Source organism: Pygocentrus nattereri, chromosome 3 (genome assembly GCF_015220715.1).
Source record: "Pygocentrus nattereri isolate fPygNat1 chromosome 3, fPygNat1.pri, whole genome shotgun sequence".
NCBI lineage: Eukaryota > Metazoa > Chordata > Actinopteri > Characiformes > Serrasalmidae > Pygocentrus > Pygocentrus nattereri.
In genome coordinates, this window is record NC_051213.1 from 25,892,225 (window position 1) to 25,910,351 (window position 18,127).

The following is an 18,127-nucleotide window of genomic DNA, read 5'->3' on the forward strand; positions in this document are numbered from 1 at the left end:
ATAGACAAAAGTGAAGATCAGGTAAAGTTACATTTGCTGAAACAGATACAAGAATGTGACACAGTTAGACATGCCCTTCAAAATCAAAGAGAAAAAAAAACAATAAAACTTTCTCAACACCACGAAATGATTCACAAGGAGAGCCAATAGTCCACTAATGTGTACAAGGAGTGACATGGAAAAAATGAGGGCTTAATCTCAAATAAGTAAGATTATACAGAACTCAGTTAAGACATTTGAAGAAAGCATCCGAATGGTCAGCCTTGTTTTTATCTGCAGTGCTGTGTTTTGGGTCACAAAGCCTCGGCTGCACAGAGCTATCTAGTCTCTCCAGGCCCCATTGTGTCACGCTGGTAAATGATTAATGCCAACTGTTCCTCCTGTGACCTTGCTGGTTAAATGACTTGTACCTGACAACTCTCAATCATTAGCTTTTAGAGACGACCGTTATCTGTTATTGACCACAAGACTGTCCTTTTCAGTACCACACAGACAAGAAACACTTCACAGTCTGGAAACTAACTTCTAAATAACTGCTCCACTTGCTTCAGCACACTGAACAAGGAGTATCCTACTTTTCTAGCATCTTATTTTTCCCCAGAGGTCCACCTTTGAACTTTAGGTACTAATAATGGACAGAATTTATGGACATTTACATTTACATTTACATTTATGGCATTTAGCAGACGCTCTTATACAGAGCGACTTACAAAAGTGCTTGTCATTTAATGGACAGTCTTTTTATCAGGCTTCAAATTTACCTTTAAGACATTTATATTTAAATGAGCTCTGTTCTGATTGGGTGTCCTATATCGTGTCTCAGTCAAAAAGCGGTCCAGATTGAAACACTCTTTATAACTTCAATGTGAATGTGAGGAGCTAAACTGCTGCAGGCTGAATGAAAATGCATTGGTTTTGATGACATTGCAAAATTAGAAATTCGAAATGGGCTGTTTTGCAACTTGATTTTCACAGTGTGCGCACGGGAGTGAATGGTAGATTTTCAAACTTGTGTTCATATACTACATTTTTGAAAAAAGAGAGGATTCAGCTTTCAGTAACAGCAGCTCTTTAAGGAAATTCAAACATAAAGCATATTAAAGCTCTAGTAAAGATGAAGCTTAATGTATTACACAGTACCATTCACATGAATGCAATCAAGATGACTGGCTCCCAGACAGAAGCCTCCAAAAACACATCCGGTAAAACTCATCTGTTTGTTGTTTGTGTGTGTGTGTGTGTTGTGGGGAGGGGAAGGTCTGTGTGTATGTGTGTGGAAATGCACTCTTGAATGGAATCATTGAGTTACACCATAAATCTGTCCCTCATCAGGGAGACAAAATGAAAAGCCCCCCAGCCCCCGTCATAAAACATCTGTAACAGCTCCATCCGCCACTAAGGCGTAATGGGGTAATTACGGTGAGGAGGGCTGGGTCTGCGCCAAAGCCCACATGCCCCTCTTTTGTACATCTCCCGGTATGTGTACCGCTGCTACCCACCACCACATGACTGGAGAGCAGTAAAGCTGCAAACTCAGGCAGAAGCCACAAAGCCTCACATCTGAAATCCTGATGCAACTCTTCCTGAAACCAGTGCAACCTGAACGCAAACATGACCCCTCTGCCCTCCCACGCGGCACCTAACCCCACGATGGCCCGGCTCATCCGATCTGAAAGTACATAATTGATGTGTCCTCTTTTTTTGGTGGGCTTTAGCCTGAGCCATGCATTCTCCACACCTCCTAATCAAGTCTAATTGAGGTTAACTGTATTGCGCTCAGCTGAAACACAAGATAGGTAAGCTGCAGTGCTTCATGTCTAATGGATGGTGCAAGCCGATGGGGCTGTGACCTTTTGAGACACCCCAGGCACCATTTTTAAGTGAAAGCTGTGCCTTAACAGAGCTCTGTAGGTGTCTGTCAAGGCAAGCCACCAATCAACACCTGCGATCAGTCTTTCAGCCCGCCCCACTCTCACCCTCCGCGAGGGTCTGGTCTCACTAGCTTCCAGCTCGAGCCCAGTGTTTGTTTTTCTCAGTGGATCGTTTTACCACACAACTCCAAATGCACCATTGTTCCCTCTGGCACAAGCTTGTTTTTGAAATCAAGCGGGCTTGGAGGTGCCCATCTCACCCTTTAAAAGCGCTTCTCCTTCACAGCACAGTTGCATTGCAAGCACACGTTCAGTTGTAGGACCAGATGGAGAGTGGCAGAAAGGTCACGTCCCTGCCTTGTCACTAAACAGCACTATTGTCCACACCACTGTACAAATTTACCCAACTCTTAACACACACCCTAACTTACCCCTCAGACAAGACACACATACACATCTAACAACAGTAATTAACACCAGCGCATTGTCTTTGAGTACAGAACTAAACACAGATGACAGTGAAAAAAATGTGACAATTCCTCAATAAGATAAACAAAGTATCTTGTCTTGGACAGATGTGGGGTGAAGCATTCACGGTTTAAAAAAGTAATCTATCACAAGGTACTAATCATTTCCTTCACATTGTAATGGGATTACTTTACCTAATATTTCCTAAAAAAGGTAATCTTATTACTAATTTCTTTACTTCTATGTTGCTTTCCTAAACCCACATAAATCTGTACCAACTGGAAAGTACAAGGAAAACCTTAACAGTCCTTTTCAGTCATTTACTTACAGAGAAATAGCCAATCACAGTAAACATCCTTTGAAATGCCTGTCATTATCCCTGCCTTTGAACAACCTATAATTGATCAAATTATGAACTGCTAAAGCTGTTTGAAAACTGAGAAACTAGCCAGTAGAAACGGTCCAAAAACAGCTTCCTGGAAATGAAACTTTATAAATAAACTGTAAAGCTTTTAAGGCTGTTTCTGAATGAATATTGAGTCTGGCTTGTTTAGGGAAAGTTGGAGGTCTCTCTACTTCAGCACAGAGATCTTCATACATCAGTTTAATTTAAGCATAATTAGATACCTTAATAGCTTGCCGAGTTTACGCCACTTCTTGTGCTGTGTCAGTTAGTGTAATGTGAGCATGAAAATCATAATGATAATCTCATTACAGTTGGTGTTCCATTGTTTTGTTACAGGAAAAAACAATCAAATTACTGCAACCTTTTACTTTGTACAGTGTTACCCTCAACACTGCAGCTCACACAGTCATCCAGTGTTTATCACTGCAATCACTGCTGCGTGTTGTTTGTAGATTCAAAGCTACTCACAACAAAGACAGTTTGCAACCATATTAAAATTTGATAATTATACAACAAAATACACTCAGTCTGCACTAACAGTGACATTTCACATGTATACAAATGAAATAACATTTGAAATCAAATCCATAAAAATTGTGTATTTTGACAAAAAAGGTTCTGTGCTCCACTTTCTCACTAGGTTGAGTGAGTTTTTTCTGAACATTCTATTAACCTTATAATTCTTTGCAATTCCTACAAAAGAACACAGGTCAATTAGATCTGAGATGTCATGGTGGCAATAATGAGATAAAAGAACTGACTCTGCTTTCAGACAGGCCTCCAGAATGTGTGCAGTAATATGATTAACAGGTAAGCTAAAGCCTAAAGCGATGCCTCGTCTCGTTTAGGTGGGCTAGGGCAGGGGCCAGGAGTTTTCTGACTACTTGTGTGGAGACAAGAGAAGGCCAGCAGATGCCACATTAGAGGAACGTCTTCAACCTTTTGTTGCCCTTGCAGAGTTCTGTCCTGTGCTCTTCTCTAACAAGCAGCTGCCAAGTACAATATGACTATTTACAAAGTCCAAAGAACCTGAAATTCATCAGACAGGAGGATGAGTAAGATATCTTTTGGCTGTTTCTCTTCATGAAAACGTGACAAGATGAAAACAGTTTGACCTCTGGCTTTAAGGCTTGAGCGAGTGTGTGTAAAGTCTGGGTCCGCCTCTTGCTTTGTGGGCTCTTCAGTGGCTCAATACACAGTTACACCGGAAGGTCAGTCCAGGCATCTGCCACCCCTCCTCACACTCTCGCCCTCCCATCTGTGTGTGCTGTCATCCTTCTGTTTCCACACACACACACACACACACACACACACAAGAATGCAACATATGCATCACTCCTTTTTATCCTTGTCCGAAATATACATGCTCTGATATTGACGTCAATAAAGCCCTTAATTAAAGTAATATATTTTTAGTAATCATCAAATGGAAACCCTAATTTGTATGTTTACATAGGTTCAGTAATAATGGAGATATTATATTTTGTTATATATTATCAGAAATATGTATTATATATTATCAGAAAGAACACATTACAGTGAAAACTATACAGTTAATGACAATATATTGTTTATTATTATTTTATTTCCACCTTAGTCTCAGAAGAGCCAAGCTATGTTAATGATTTTTATTATTTCTCCTTGTTATTTGAACCTGGGCACCAGCTATTTTTGTAAAGTTAAGAATATCCTCAAACAGGAAGTCATTAGTGAAAACATGGTGTCCTCCTATGAGGACAGCAGGTTTATTTTCTTGTAACATTTCAAAACAGGACACCCAGTGTCACTGATGTGAATCATTACTCTGTTATTTGACTACTACCACTACTTTTAGCCTGCTAAACCTGAGCCAGTTGAGTGAGCTACAAGTTAGTTCCATATGCTTCACATATAAAAATAACTTGAATTTAAAAAGCAAGTAGCTGGCAAAAAACTTCTACAGTGTGCTAAGTTTAAATCAAATAAACAAAACAAAACAAACAGAAAAACACTTCTTAATGAATATTCATATTTAAAATTCAATATTCATTCATATTCAATGTTGGCTTGTAAATATCACTCAAAAGTGTTATATTAGTGCATCAGACCAAACTACAGACCTTGATAATTGTAAATAATCAAACACTGGAATATTTTTTACAATGTCTACTTTTGTATGTGCTTCTCCTTGAGGTATGAGATTACAGAGATGGTCTTATGTTCTACAGATACCACTAAACTGCAACACAATCTGTCTTTATTTGGAAAAATCAGTTTTAAGTTGATATAATAACATATGGGGCACAGGAAAGCAGGAATGTAATGCCCTCATCTGAGGAGTTGGCTGCACCATCTGAGGCCTTTCTTGGTACAGAATGAAAGTAGTTCTTGACTGAAGGACTTTGTTCATCCAAAATAATTCATGACTTTAATCAGTGTCCTAAAAGCTAGACTCTAAAATGACTGAATCCTGAGGACCTCACTATAGCAGAACAGCAGACAAATGTATGTGTATGGGTGCACAACAAAATTTAGTAAGAACTTCCAGACTCCACACTGTGAGCCTGACTGTGAATGTTAACAGTATCAGATAGGACTGAAGCATCAGCTCCTCAAAGTTCAAACAGCAATCCAGGCTGATAGCTCAGTACGCAGATGGGACGTGTCAAAGACATTTAGGAAAACCGTTCTCCGAAACTGCACTGAAAATGATCTGTCCCCCTGCCAGGCATCTGGTTGTAACTTTTCAAGACACAACATTTAAATAAACAGCGATGTCTCAAGATGCATTCCCAGCCAGAGGAAGATTGCTCTCCAATGGCCGGGGAAGAGCCATCGACTCATAAATGCACAAAACCCTGGAATGCATTGAGGAACTGAGAATGGTAAACTCTGCAGCCCACTTTCCTAAACACACTGCAGCTCTCCTGCATTCCTGTCTCAATGCACTCTTCAGAGAAACCAGACGCTAGTCACTATATCATAATCAAATCAATGATACAGAAAGAGAAATGTGGGGCCTGTCGCAACGGTGCTGGGGTTATGTTTTTATACTGTGAAAAAAATCTAAAATCAGACGTTTTATTGGAGGATACAGACATCCTAGAATGAGTTTTCTTAGCTTGACAAGCATTAGTGAGTTAAGATGGGATGAAATGCCATGAATCCAGGATATATATTTCCATATGTCATTCATCTCATGATGAGCATAAATGAGCATTACTTTAGATGGTTAAGTTTGGTTGAAAGCAAGCCTAAGCTGCACATCTATATAGGATTTTGCCGCTGGCCAAAAAACCCCAAAAAATCAAACAAAAAAACAAAAACAAAGCAAAAAATCAAGTATCTCCTGTTTGTCCTTTTTCATTTTTGACATCATTTGAGAAAATCAGCCTTCACATTGTGTGAAATATCCATGATGGATGAACCAATAGAAATGTTCCAAAATTGCTTGAAATAAACTCTCTTTACATTAATTTACGTTAATATAAAGAAAGTTGTCCTGTTAAGTCGCCATTTTGTAGATGTTTGTTTTTCTTTGGACAGGGACAATTTCTAAGTCCTAATTAGTTACCTGTTCAGCCTGTGTCTGGCGTCTTGGGCCAATCCCACCTGACACCCCTGATGCCATCACCACCCTCATCCTGAGAGATATTACCGTTGCAACTGTCATTTGCTGGGACACTAAAAGCCATGTTAGCATCTTTTTCCATTTCTGAGCCAACATGTGTGGAGTGACATGATACTGTACTGAAGTCTGGACAGCATATACCATTTCAAAGCAGTTTCCTAATTGCTTCCAGGCCAAGGCCAATCGCCTATATGGAAGCAATCCCTGCTTTTAAACCTTTTCATCTGAAGATTGGGAAACATTAAAGTGTTAAGCAAACTTGACCTACGGATGGTTAATTCATTGGGAAAGTCCCTGTTGATCATACATGCTGTCTCATTGCGTGGACAGCCCATGAATTCCTTTTGCATCCATATGTGTTTAAAAGCTGGGGGGTCAATGCACAAGGTGCACCTACACTCAAGAGTGCTTAAAATAGATAGTCTACTGAGTTGGTCACTGGAGCACCATCATATTAGAGAATGAAAGATTGCAATGTGTAGTTTACATAAGATATTCATTAAAAAGTTCAAACTGGAGGAAAATGTGCCATTATTTAGGTCTATAGGCTATAAGCTGTAGGATATCACAGTAGTTAATCAGCACATTAATTAAAGTGATCAGAAGATCAATTTGATATAATCAAGACAAAATAATATAATCACAAGTTTGACCAATTAATTTCACCTGGAGGCAATATATGTTGCTAAATCTTAGTTGGAAAAATGTAACTATAGCCTTAAAAGGGGTTCGCCAAGGGTTCTTTAGCAAAGACAATGATTATATGTTGACCTGTGACAAGTCAAAGAGCCATCTGAGTGCAGAAATGGATCTTTGCATGGTTAAATGATTCTTCTCTATGATGAAAAACTGAGCAAAAGTCAGAGACCACATTGGATTTGTTTATTTTCCTATATAAACTGTTTAGTACAAATTATTCAACAGATATTTCATAAGAAATGAGTCTACCTGCATAAGGGAGGAAAATGTCTAAGGAAAACAACAGAAAACCATTTGCAAACCTAAGATTATTAAAAGATATAGAGAATGTGACTTCCCATATCTTTGAATAAATCTAGCAACGCTGTCCCCAATATATAAACAGTATTTAAAGCTTTCATCTTTGAGAGAGAGAAGAAACCCAAGCTCTACTCTTGCTTTAGATCTGAAAAAATCCACCTAGATGGTTACTAGGGTGTTGCTAAGTGGTTGCTAGGAAGACGAAGATTACATAACCATAATTGTCCATGGAGCTGTTTTGTTCTTTAGTAAAACTAAAGCTTCATTTACACAGACAATATATATCACTAGCTCTGAATTCCACGCTCTTTCTCTTCTCTCTCTCATTCTGTCACCCTCCTACTTTCACTCCCTTTGATACAACCTCACCTATATATGTATGTAGGTTTGTCTCTTTCTGTCTCAGTTAGGGCTATAAAACGCACGACACATCAAACAATGATGATTCAGTTGCATCAGTTTTGGAATCTACATGCGTCAATGTGTGCAGTCATTTTAACTTATTTTTAATAAATAAATTAAATGTTGGTTTGGTTTTATTGAAACATCATGTTTTTTAATAAATGTGCTAAAAACATAAAGCTTGCAGTCTTAAAAATAAACGTACAAATAAACTACAAAGGGTTCTTGGTTTATCCACAGACCCACTTTTGGTCCCTTGAGGAACCATGTTCAAAATCGATTCATTTAAATTTAACGAAGCACTGAATCATTTCCTAAAGAATCATAATCGAAATGAACCACTGATTTTCACCCCTGCTACAAATGTCTCTGTCCTTTCTCTGTCCACTGTGAGAAGACAACTCAACACTGTGAGTCTGAAAGGATGTGCAGCTATCAAGTAGGCATTACTGAGAAAAAGAAATGAAAAAAAAAGAAAATTTTCAAGATGAAGAATAAAGAAGCTGCAGGTGTTCTCACAACAACAGACTGACCACCCCAGGGTCCAGATCTCAACATAACTGAATGTGTTTGGGATTACCTGCATGAGATAAGAAGCAGAAAATGCAACAAACTTCTAAGACTGAACTTTAAAGATCGCTCTGCAGATTTCTCTAATAAACTGAAAGCAAGTCTCCTGAAAAGAATGTCAGCTGTTCTTAAAAGCATGTTCTTCATGGCCATTTAGACTGATAATAAACAAAGGAAAGGTGGTCTCTAACTTTTGCACTGCAGTTCTCCGTAGCACCAAAAAGGGTTCCACTAGTGCTACATGATCGTTTTCTGGTAATATATAGAACTTTTTTTCTTTTTTTTCTGGGAGTGAGAACAAATACGGATATTTTGAGTTCCTTACATGGTCTGGTGAGTCACTGGCGACACAGATAATGCATTTTTCATTTTATTAGTACAGCAATAGTGTGGATTATTATCCATTGATATATCGTATATAGAATTGAAAACAAAAAAAAAAAACTTTACACTCTAACTGAATGCACCTCAAAACTTAGAATCTATGCAATAATGAGGTAGACATTGATATTGGTATTTCCAACCTCAGCAAGTATTGAATACATTTTTAAATTAATTTTTTTATCAATGTAAGAAATACACGATTATCATGAAACTCTGTACATCACAAATAATAAAATAATTATAGAATAGAAATTATAGCGATTTGAGTGCATTTAAAAAATGTACATTTACAAAGAAATGTGGCTGAGCATTTCTTCATTCCGCGCACTTTTAGAGCTTTAACTATACAAAAATATTTACAGCTCAAATAATAAACAACAGTGCATTCGAAGCTAATGTGCATTTAAATATAATCTCGCTTACGAGTCTTCCTCCACGCCGTGGCCAGGTGGGGAAAAGGCTCCTGACCACACGGCTTGGCCAGTCAGTCTCTGTGAAGTGCATTTAGTGAAGATGCGGGCGCGCACGCACGTGTTTATTCTTCCTTTTCAGCTCAGGAAGGCGTTCCGCTCGTCCACGCCTCTCCAGAGTCCAGCTTGTATTTGTGTGGACGCTTAGTTTAGCAGACACTGAGACCCTCGCAGTCAAACGTCCAGGCACTTCGAAAAAATGCGTTTTACCCGAATGAATTTGTCCACAGTTGGTTGCTCGCAGGCTACAGAGACCTGCGTACGATGAATGACCAGAGTATCTGCCCAGTCGCTCTGGACAGAGCTTCTCCTCAGTGGGCACAGAGAGGGGCTTTAGTAGAGGTGCTGAGACCGCTGCATTTTTGGGTTTGATGGTGATTCATCTTCCCTGTTGTGCGCGCTAGCCGTGATAAAGCACTTTAACTGATCACTGACCTCATTGTGCTCTCCACCACCACAGGCCAGAGCAACAGGTGAGGGAGAGCCGTCATCCCTTCAGGTGCCCTTCACCCCATCACTTCACCAGCCCATCATTCCGTCACTCCATCCTCGCGGATTCTCTCCAGAAAGTCCTGCCTTTTGCACCTTTACTAGCCTGAGAGACGTTTTATTCCGGGACAGTCCCACTTTAGGATGTTCCTACTTGAGCCTGTTTCGGTATAAACTGAGGGATGAACAGTATTAACCCAGTGAAGCCCCATCACTAACAAAGGGTATGAAGCATGTTTGGCGCTGTCTGCTGGAAATTTAGGCCTGACTACAGAACATAAGCTTGAACTGACTACGGACGTTGCTAAACGACCTCCCTTTTGCATTTTAGGACTTCAAACTTTCAGCAGCTTCAACTGACCTGGGTGCGGACACGGATTTCGTGTGTGTATGTGTCAGTTTCGGGTGTGTTTCCCTCCAAGGTGAGCCCGTCTCAGCCCTAAAAGTACAAAAAAGACCCCTCGCGTGTAGGGGAGGTTTGTGGGGGGTCGTTTTGAGGGGCGCTACCTGCAGCCGCACTGCTCCACCACCATGTCCTCATACTGTTTGTAGACCACGTTGTTGCCCGAGTCGATGTAGAGGATGCTGATGGGGCTGAGTTTGGTGGGCACGCAGCAGCTGGGCGGCGTGCTGCCCGGATCCATGGAGTTCATGAGGGTCTGGATGATGGCGTGGTTGGTGGGTTCCAGGTGCGACCTGAGCGGGAAGTCGCACACGCCTTCGCAGTGGTAGGCCTCGTAGTCGAGAGGCGCGATGATCCAGTCGTCCCAGCCGAGCTCTTTGAAGTTCACGTGCAGGGCCTTCTTGCTGCACCGCGACTTGGCCTTCTTGCCGTGTCGCTTGCCGTGGCGGCTGGAGGCCAGGGCCGTTCTGCGCCTGCGCTTCGCCTTGAGCGCCGGCGGGGGGTCGCCTCGCGCCTTGGTCTTCTCCCTCAGCTCGTTGAAAAGGCTCTCTCGCTTGCGGGAGCGCGTGTACACCACCAGGATGGCGCGGTGGCGCCGCGGCCGCGCGCGCCTCCCGAAGCCCAGCTGCCGGAGGTCGAGCTCTGCGTCCGACTGGCCGGGGGTCACGGAGAGATCCACGCACAGCTGGCCGCCGTGACTCGCGGGAGAGCCGCTTTTAAACGCGCCCCACGCGTCCACCACCTCCCAGGATGCCTTAGGGGAGGCGGGCAGGTGCAGGGGGCTGGAGTGCAGCGGGCTAGCCGAGTCACACGAGGACAGGTGGAGGGTGTAGAGGCCCGGAGCAGGGGGGGCAGAGTCCGCGGGGGGCTGGCGGAACAGCCGCAGCTCTGCGCCCAGCAGATCCTCTTTGGACGACAGAGTGGAGACGTCGAACAGATACTTCTGCCTTCGCAACGGAGAGAGAACAAGGTCGTCTGAGAGAGAGAGAGAGGGAGAGAGAGAGAGAGAGAGAGAGACAGAGAGAGAGAGAGAGAGAGAGAGTGAGAGAGTGAGACAGAGAGAGAGAGACAGGTTAGACAGGTTACTGATTTTCGTTAAGTGGCAAATTAAAGTTTTAAACGAGAAAAACGTGAAGTGATAAAAAAAGATTAAACGTTAAATTGTTTATTAAAATTAGATTTCGTACATGAACATATTAATTTTAATAATTAAACGATTATTACTGTTGTTGTTATTATTATTAATAATAATAATTGTAATTATCGTTTATAATAATTATTGTTGTTTTGTTTTTGTTACGCATTTTTATTACACTTTTATTATTTTTTGTTACACTTATTTTATTGTTGTTTTTATCTGTTGTTGTTGCTATAGACATTCTACTCTTCTATCACTACTGCTACTGCTATTATTATTATTATTATTTTTATTGTTGTTATTATTGTTTATTATTATTATTGTTGTTGTGTTTTTTTACTCTAATCACTGTTAGTGTCTCATGGTGCGTTTATCTTACTGGGGTCAGGAGCTCATAATAAAACAAACAAGCACGAACATCAAACTTTTAACGCGCTGTTTTCCAGTTTAAATATGAGGAGCTTCTCTCCTGTATACAATTTACATATTTCTAGTAATAAGTGGACTTTAATGCGCTTTGGATCGAAACCCTTCATATAAAACGAGCGTGATTCAGGATAGTTGAAACTCTGGGGATCTTTTTTTAGCTCTCTCTTGAGAGCAGTAAAGGCAGAGCAGACTGACAGACCGCTCTACCTGCGCTTCAGCCACTCAGGAATAAAAACCTCTAATCGGACACACATTACATTCATAAAGCCCAACATGATCGACTAAAACACGAAGATGACATGAGCCCCGCTTCAGATTAATGGCGCAGACAGAATGGGGTCTGACAGAGAGAGAGAGAGAGAGAGAGAGAGAGAGAGAGAGAGAGAGAGAGAGAGAGACAATACGAGAAATAGCCTGCTGTCCACACACTGCTGCACAATGCACAATTAAAGCATTCTTTCGTCGCCAGGAATTCAGAGGCCTCGTCAGCACGGGCACCAACCCGTAGTCTCACCGCCCTGCGTCTCACTCTCAACTCACAACCGACCAAACACTCACCAAACCCGCCTGATCTCACAGATCTCCTACAGCTCAGTTTCAGACTCCGGTCCGGCCCTTTCTCCTTCTCCGAAATATCAGATTCATCTATAAACAGTTTCATCGCGGTTCAGCCCAAACTCAGCGCAGCCAGTAGAAAGTCCTGTTTTGTTCATTTTTTTTGTTGTTGTTTTTCGTTCATTGAGCAGAAAACTCGGCACAGAGAAAGAGCACGGCCTGCACACACACCAGCTCTTTTCTACTGAACGGAGACAGTGTGTGTGTCTGAACTCACGGGCGCCGCGTTAACATTTTAAAACAAATCAAATTCAAAGCCAACAAATAACGAACAGCTCGGACCCGAGTTAGACCTCACCGCACGGCTGGATTTCACTCTGTCCGCCAACCAGCACTCCCTCAAAGCGCTGCGCCTGATCAGACTCACTGTAAAAACTTATACAGCCCTTAGAACTTCACACCAGCCCGGGAGGAGAGCGAGACATTTTTAAAATATGTAATAATAATAAACCAAATGTATAAAAACAGATGATAGCTGAGTCTGGGCCTCACACACCTTTTATCTTTTCTGCTTTAACATCGAATCATTTTTGTACTGTCTCGAGCGCATTTTCTCCAAATAGAAATATATTTTGGATACAGTGAGAGAGAGAGAGAGAGAGGGAGAGAGAGAGAGAGAATTTTGGTGGGGTGGCTACTGAGGCCAGCATTCACCATCTGCGTTTTTAATGAGTTCCTTCAAGTGCCAAAAGTAATTTTCATACATTCCGTTTGTTCTTGTCTGATCCCGCGACCATAACCATGTCCACTTTTCTTTTTTTCTTTTTTTGCCGGGGAAATGTCTTTATCTGCTCGGAGGAAATTCCTTCCAGCTCTACGTAAAGATTAGGCCCTTATCGTAATTTAAGGTGGAAATGATGTTTGATAACAACCAGAATTGGATGAGGCGAAGAGTTAAGAGCCAAAAACATCCAACAAGTTTAATACGGGTGTCCCCGAGACCTGTTAGCGGTTATTATCGCTTATTCTGGTCGCAGAGGATCGTTTTAGTTTTATTTCCGATCGCTGTGGTTGTGTTTAATCTACCCGACTGCTTGTTCGCGGAGCGGAGGGCTCTAACAGACCGAATAACCGCTCTGTCGCTTTTATATCTGCGTGTAAACCCAGCACAATTATTATTAAACGGGTTTCAACGTTTGACGATGAGAAAACAAAAACTGAATCAAAAATAAGACAGAGAGGTTTGTTTCCGGTGTCAGGAGCGCTGAGGCGGCCGCAGAGAGGGTCCTGGCTGAGGACAGGCCGAGCCTCTGTGCTGATGGGCCGCGGGCCGAACCCGTTCATTACGGGAGAACAGACAGTGTTTGATATGTTATGACAGCAGCACTCAATGAGATCAGCGAGTTCAAACAGTCCGGAGAGCGCAGGCTCGGGGACAGGGTCACCGCCGCTGACACATCCCATCAGACTCAGCTCTCACACAGCCAGCCTGCCCTGCGCTCCCTCCCTCTCCCTCCTCATCCGCTCACCTCGCAGCTTCTCCTCATCAGCTCAGCGCGTTTACAAAGACAGAGCAGACGTGCGTCCTTTTTATTTCACATGTGCTGCCCAAAAGCTGCTCCCGCGCTCAGAGATTCCTCAAAAGCAGATGGAGAGAATTAAGGCGCTAATCTGGATTATGAGCAGCAGAGACTTCATATAATGCATTTCAACACAGATGTAAAACTCAGTAACGGCTGGAAAAATCGCTTAACGGCTCCACAAAAACAAGCTCGTTCGATTCTCCTCACAAATGCGGGCAGTGAAGAGTAATTCAGGTTTTAGCGTTTTCATCTTTCATATTTGCTGTTCTTGATTTACTGCCTTCATTCACAAAACGCCCCAGATAGTGTGTGATGAGTGTGGCAGTTTGGGGTCAGTGTAAAACTAACAGGCTGCCCAAAATCTGAGGCGGACTTACAGTGAGGCCCAGACTGGAGAGAGGCTACGGCTACATACAGGGTTCAATATTCCTACAAATAATGACAATTTATTGTAATATATTGCTCCTCTTTTTGTTGTTTTTGCTGTTTTCCAAACAGTTCGAACAGGAAAAAAGTTCAAACTGAACCCCCTAAACAGACCACCAATGTAGGAAGACATTCTGTTTTGTGCTGCTCCATTTACACTGAACTAAAAGGTGAATAAAGGAAAAGCGATGGACAGTAAAGTGTTTATACGGTCTACAGTAACAAGTCATCTGCGATACTCATAACACAAACAAAACCTACACCACCTAATCAGCTTCAACTCGCAGGAAAGGCAGCAGAAGAATAAAACAGTGAAAGCGAACAACGGGACGAACCTCTGCCCCTGTCTACAAAGCTGGTGATGGTATTGGCGGACTTTGAGGAGGGGAAAAAGCTGGCGTTGAGCCCCAGTTTCTCCGCGGCGGAGTAAGTCCTGTATATGGAGAGCATGTAGTCGTGCGGCTCCACGACGCTCTTCAGCTCGGCCCTGAGCGCCGCCGAGGACGCGGGGGTCTCTTTGAAAGTTTTGGCGGTCCTGTGCGCGTCCTGCGCGCTCCTGCTGGCCCTGCTCCTGCGCGGCGCGGGCGAAGAGAGGATGGCGGCCGGCTGGCAGCACGGTAAACTCCAGAGGAAGAAGAAGAGCGCGCAGAGAGCCGCTGCTCGCACGGAGTCCATGGCGATGTGGTGCCAGCGCTGCACCCGAGAGCTCTCCACGGTGACTCCGAGGCGCAGCACACGCACACACACACCTAGTCACACACATGCACTACACACACACACACACACACACACACACACTACACACACACTACACACACATTCACAGCACATATGGGCCGCGTGCTAGAACTGCTGCGTATCAGCAGCGCTGCGCGCTCGCGTTCGGCTCTATACGAGAAACAGAGAGAGAGAGAGAGAGAGAGAGAGAGAGCAGGGGCCCTGAGACACGCCCCCCTCTGTGCTGCAAAGGAGAGAGCTGGACCCCCCCCCCCCCCCTCTTTCACACACACAGACATACTACTGCTCCCCACTTGTGTCTGTTGGGAGGGACACACAGAGACAGAGACCCCGGACGTGTGAGGGAGGAGAGGCTGGAGCACGTTATTACGCCAAAAACACATCTAGAGGAACGTGCTGACAGGGGGTTAACAGGCCCACCAGAATACTCACTGATCTGCTGCACCGGCTGCAGCTCACACTTCCTCACACACAGCCATGAGTAACTTACTGCACATGTGTCCACCTCCGAACTTACTCTGTGTGGCTTTATGATGTCTATTACACTACAGAGTGAACCACACCGCGCACACTGTAGGAAAAGAGTTGATGTGTATATACAGTATAGAGAAAAGTTGCTGAGCACGTGTCATTTTACAGTAAACGTTACTGTTCATGTCTTCCCTCCCAAAGCTGCTGCGCATATGAAATCATAGAGCAAACATTACTATACACACGTCAGTTTACTATGAAAGCTACGTGCAGGTAATTTTACATTATATATGTACATTTGATATATATATATATATATATATATATATATATATATATATATATATATATATATATATATATATATATATATATATATATATATATCTCAAACTTTACAGTGCGTTTGTCACAATAATAGTTAGTGGGAATGTGAAGGATTTCGTTCTAAAAATGCCTCATACACCACTCTTTAAGAATTTTCCTATTTCACGAGAAATGCAAACAATCTCAGTGACATGATTAATATCACCTTAATGAGAGAAATAAAACGAGTCTTCCATTCAAATCAGTTGTTATTCTTTTCCAAATTTATTATAAAGGGTTGTACATTTTGGCATGAAACTCTATATATGCACGTGTGTAAAACAGAATACATACATGAAATACAAAGATTCAATATAATATAAACATGAAAGGAAGACGCAGAAAAAATACAGATATTTAACTAGACATGTATCTGTAGTTGTGTAAGAGTTATAATTATTTAAGAGTTTCGGTCTGGTCTGAATCCAGCTGGAATTCATTGAAAGTAGATAAGTAGATTGTATAAATATATAATTATAATATACTTTATTTCCCGTGTAATATGCAATGCGTGCGGCAGTACTGGGCAGCTCAGTAGAGGCCTGGCCTCCCTTCAAAAGCATCCATAGTGTTCTGTTTCTGGAGTTGCACTACCCCCTATCGGATGCTCTTTGGTAATACATCTAATTTTTCTTGAATATATTAAATACATAACGCAATGTGTCTAAAGAAAATAACGCAACCAGGCACGAATACTGAGCTAGCAGGTTACACTTATTTTATAATGAAGAGTCTTTGCTGCTGAACTTTTCTGTCTAAAAATGTAATAACATATGGAATAAAAGTCAAAGAGAGTGTTAGACACATCAGTGTACACAATACACAGTACATATTGTAACAAAACTCCCAACGTGTGAAATGTAAAATACAAAAGAGCAACTTTCTTTGGGTGACTGAGAATGTTAATACAGGAAGTGTTAAAAAACAGTCTGTCCACAACTAGAGGGACATTACAGTCCATCTGTGTCCCAGCATACGTTGTTAGTCCCCTTTCCTTATCTGTCAGGACCCCCACAGAGTAGGTATTTTTGGGTGGTGAATCATTCTCAGCACAGCAGTGGCACTGATGTAGTGGTGGTGTGTTAGTGTGTGTTATGCTGGTATGAGTGGATCAGACACAGCAGTGCTGCTGTTTCTGTCCACCCTCTCAACAGTATGAGTCTGAAAGGATGTGTAGCTGTCAAGAAGCTGTTACTGAGAAAAAAAAAGATAAAAAAAAAAACATTGCAAATCAAATAAAAAGTTGCTGGTGTTCTTAGAAAAATGGACTGACCATCCCTCAACATCTTTGAGTGTGTTTGGGATTATTTGAATAATGAGCAGCAAAAAATGCAACCAGCTCCTAAGACTGAACTTTGGAGGTGTGGAAAACCATCCGTGCAGATTCTTTAAAAACTAATCAAGACACCTGTAAATATTAGAAGCTGTAAAAAAGGTAGGAACTCATTAAATACTGAAAATTTTGTTTTTAAGTTTTAGTTGTGTTTAACTAAACTCTGTTTAATTTTCTGCTAAATGTTTTTGCTTTTTTCCCTGACATTGGAATTTAAATCATTGTCTCTGGATCTTTGCATATTGTACCTTCCAATGAACGGCTAAAATAATCCATCAGCTGCCATGACGAATGAGGGAATATAGCAAAAAGAACATGATTTGCATGTGTGGATGAGTGGTGAACATTTTGTTGGACATCACATGCATGGTGGAAGCTCTTACTTCACTAGAGATGCTTCTTTGTCTTATTTGTCCTCTTCCCTTCTCTGATCATTCCTGTTTCAATGTTTTTGTTTTCCTGAGTCAATTTGTAACTATTTACACCTGAAGTAATAAGGAAGACTGTGTGGATAATGGCGGTGCAATCAGTGCGTTTACTGTTGTAAACAAAGTGCTTTATGCTCTGCAACAGCAGTAGTGAAACTGGAGTTCATTTCTACTTACACTATATTGCCAAAAGTGTTCACTCACCCACGCAAATCATTAAATTCAGGTGTTCCATTCACTTCCATGGCCACAGGTGTACAAAACCAAGCACAAACATTATTGAAAGAATGGGTCGTTATCAGGAGCTCAGTGAATTCCAGCATGGTACCATGATAGGATGACACCTGTCCAGTTGTGAAATTTCCTCACTACTAAATATTCCACAGTGAACTGTCAGTGGTATTATAATTACAATTTAGCTACTTTTCCAGAAAGAGTAGTGGCTACTTTTTAGCTCCATTTTACAATCATTCCAGGTTTTTCCTAACAAAAATCCTGACTCTGACTCTGTTTGGGGTGAGAATCAGGCCTGAATAATCTCTCCACTGCTGCAGAGCTGCTGCGGCTCCACAGCAAAACTAGATTTCT

General features: G+C 41.9%; 1 protein-coding gene across 2 annotated transcripts; it reads right to left on the reverse strand.

Moving 5' to 3' along the window:
* Positions 1-8,690: 8,690 nt before the first annotated feature.
* Positions 8,691-15,035, reverse strand: gdf6a (growth differentiation factor 6a). Of its 2 annotated transcripts, none has more exons than XM_017709132.2 (2): positions 14,539-15,035; positions 8,691-11,047 (listed from the first exon to the last, which is right to left on the reverse strand). In XM_017709132.2, exons 1-2 carry the CDS (start codon positions 14,876-14,878, stop codon positions 10,173-10,175), a joined length of 1,215 nt encoding a protein of 404 aa, XP_017564621.1. In that variant the 5' UTR covers positions 14,879-15,035; the 3' UTR covers positions 8,691-10,172. The 2 variants fall into 2 exon arrangements, with proteins under 2 accessions (XP_017564621.1, XP_037392669.1); XM_037536772.1 differs by lacking the exon at positions 14,539-15,035 and adding an exon at positions 12,198-12,468.
* Between the last annotated feature and the right edge of the window lie 3,092 nt (positions 15,036-18,127).